Source organism: Mesitornis unicolor, unplaced genomic scaffold, assembly GCF_000695765.1.
Source record: "Mesitornis unicolor isolate BGI_N332 unplaced genomic scaffold, ASM69576v1 scaffold36408, whole genome shotgun sequence".
NCBI classification, from domain to species: domain Eukaryota; kingdom Metazoa; phylum Chordata; class Aves; order Mesitornithiformes; family Mesitornithidae; genus Mesitornis; species Mesitornis unicolor.
Genome location: NW_010203130.1, coordinates 8333 through 11053, shown reverse-complemented (window position 1 = coordinate 11053; position 2721 = coordinate 8333). Strand labels below are relative to the sequence as shown.

Genomic DNA, 2721 nt, shown 5'->3' with positions numbered 1-2721 from the left:
CGGTTAAAAATCGAACCCGCACCTAACGGGGATGTCCGGAGTCCTGTGCATTGGGACGCAGTGACCTGGCCCTCGGGTGGATGCTGCAAATAAGGCTTGTCCCTGTGGAAGAGGCGCTGCGGCCGGGCTCGGGAGGCATACTGATGTGGTGTGCTGCAGATGCATGCTGAGTGTGTGATTTTCAGCGTTCAGTGCCTACATTGTTAGATAAGCGGATTAGAAAACACTGCATAAAGTGGCGTTGCAGGGGGCTGTCTTTATACCTGCTACCGGCCTTGTTTTGCAAACCCTGATTTCACAGCAGAGCCCATTCAGAGCCTGCGCTGAGACTGTTCGCATGTATTGGCCTTTTTAAGAATCAAGGGGTCACAGTTTCAGATTCGCTTCATTCCCAAAGCGGTGATATTTTCTTCTGGGATCAGGACCGGTGGCGGGCATATGAGGTTTTAAATCTAAACTCAGTTTACCCTTCAAGATAAATATCTGGGGTGCGGCGAGCTCCCAGCGCTTTGGAAAATGGTTGTGTCCGCGTTCTCTACATTGCAGTGGCTACAGAGCTCACGTGCAATTTTCCACTCCTTAACTCTGCAAAGTTTTGAGTTTGGAAGTGGAAAGCATTTATCTCAAGTTCACACACGTGAAGCCAGGCTTGCCAGGTCCACTGGGAAAGGTGCAGCGGGGAACTGGAGTTCAGGGTGAGCATCTCTGGATCAGGGCTTCTTGACGCTGCCTTCTCAGAAGTCAGTGTTTTGAGGGATGGTTCTGGCTCTCCCCGGTTCTGTGCGCAATTTAGGAGCAGCCCGAAACGAGGACCGTGCGCAGGGAGTTAATTCAGATAAAATAATTCCATCTCCTGCGTGGGCTGTCACTGAGTTCCAGCGTCAGGGCTGTGTCAGAGGACGTTTAATGCCCGCGGTCACTTCCCCGTGCGGCCGCCGTTGCCTTCGGGTGACGCGTGGCCTCCCCGCTCCGGTCTGCAGGGACACGAGTGACAACCGCACGACCCTGTCCACCAGCTCGGCCTCCAGCCTGGACACCAGCGCCCAGCTGCAGGAGAGCAACGGGCAGACCCAGAGCACGCGGTGGGACGAGCAGCAGAAGGTGTTTGCCCTCGAGCAGCTCTGCGGCGTCTTCAGAGTGGACCTGGGCCAGATGAGGTCCCTTCGCCTCTTCTTCAGGTAACACCTCGCTGCGTGCGATGCCTGTGTGTGCTCTCGTCGGTGCGCTCCGGGCTCTGGGGACAGATGGCTCCTGCTGTCCTCCTCGGGGGCTGTTCCCAATGGTTGTGTGCAGGAAAGCAAGTGTCTCCTTCCCCAGGAGAGCCTCTGAGTCACGGTTACGGGGCCTAAAGGATTTCTTACCCTAGGAAGGGAAAGGTTGCTCTTAGCCGTCTCACCAAAACCGTTTAAAATAACCTGGAGGTGTGGGAAACGTCTCTTTATCTCTGGTACCTTCTCACTTGCCCCTCGCTGGGGCTCCTCTTGCTGCTCTCAGGCTCTTAGTTTACCTTTCAAATTATTACAGAAGTTATTACAAAAATTTTTACTCCCTTTTCACTCTCACTCCCTGCTGCTTTAGACAACGCTGTGTGCGACCAGGTCCACATATCCCCAGGAGCTGATGTTGTGTGCTACCTTCGTGTTGCTGGGGCAGACTTCTGGGGGGCTTGTTCTCCAAGGAAGTCCATATTTAATTCCTTCAATTGTGCTATACGGGTAAAAAGGTGCCATTGCCAGGCACAAGTGGAGCTTCCTGGGGAAAGTGGTCACCCTGGCCGTGTCACAGAGTCAGAATATCTCGAGTTGGAAGGGACCCAGAAGGGTCACTGAGCCCCAGAGCTGTAAAGTGACTCCTGCGCCCTGTTTTAAGTGACAGCTTGGTGCTGCGCTTCTTTATAAGCTGTTTTCCCCGCAGCGACGAGGCCTGCACCTGTGGACAGCTGGTGGTGGCGAGCAGGGAGAGCCAGTACAAGATCTTCCATTTTCACCACGGTGGCCTGGATAAACTGTCCGAGGTGTTTCAGCAGTGGAAGTACTGCACGGAGACCCATCTCAAGGGCCAGGTACCCGAGCAAGGCTCCCGGAGCAGAGCAGGTTTTCTCCAGCAGGTGCTTCACACGTAGGTTTATAGCCAGAGGAGTGCGTTGGAGAAATGAGACTACGGGTTCCTGTCCCCAGGTCAGGCAGAAAGCTGCATTGCCATGGATGCAGCTGCGAGGTCTGTGTTGTACGTGGGTCTGCATCCAGTCCTGTTCTGCTGGGAAGATGGGGAGGATAACCCAGAGGTTTTGCTGGACACGGGGACCCACCGGGGCAGCACGGGGCTGTGCAAGGGGCCAGGGCATCTGCACCGCTGGGCCTGGGCCTCTGTCAGAGCCTTTCATCCTCTGTGTGAAGCACCGCACACCGCACTGGAAACTGTTTTGACAAGGCATCCTGCCATATTTTGTTCAATCTACATACAAATGTGATAAGAGCTCTTTAATTATCTGTTTAAGATACTGTATGTGCTTATTAGAAAGAGCGATTCTTAAATTTCCATCCTTCCCACAGAGCCCCCTGCTGCTTTTCTTATTATGGTCGCATGGGCTCACTTTTTGCATTGAGCAACCTTTGATTTTTAAATTAAATGTCAGCTGCAGCCTTGCACTGGGATCATGAGTGCCCTTAGAGAGCCTGGCAGTGCAGTTCCCTGCCTGCCTAACAGCAATCCCTTTGTATA

The 2721-nt window shown here is 53.6% G+C and overlaps 1 protein-coding gene across 1 annotated transcript in view; it reads left to right on the top strand.

Moving 5' to 3' along the window:
- Positions 1 to 980: 980 nt before the first annotated feature.
- Positions 981 to 2721, top strand: part of TBC1D16 (TBC1 domain family, member 16) — a gene marked incomplete at its 5' end in the record, with an annotated part of 7758 nt that continues 6017 nt past the window's right edge. The window contains 2 exon segments of the mRNA XM_010190620.1: positions 981 to 1178; positions 1915 to 2062. Coding sequence (XP_010188922.1) covers positions 981 to 1178; positions 1915 to 2062 — 346 coding nt within the window.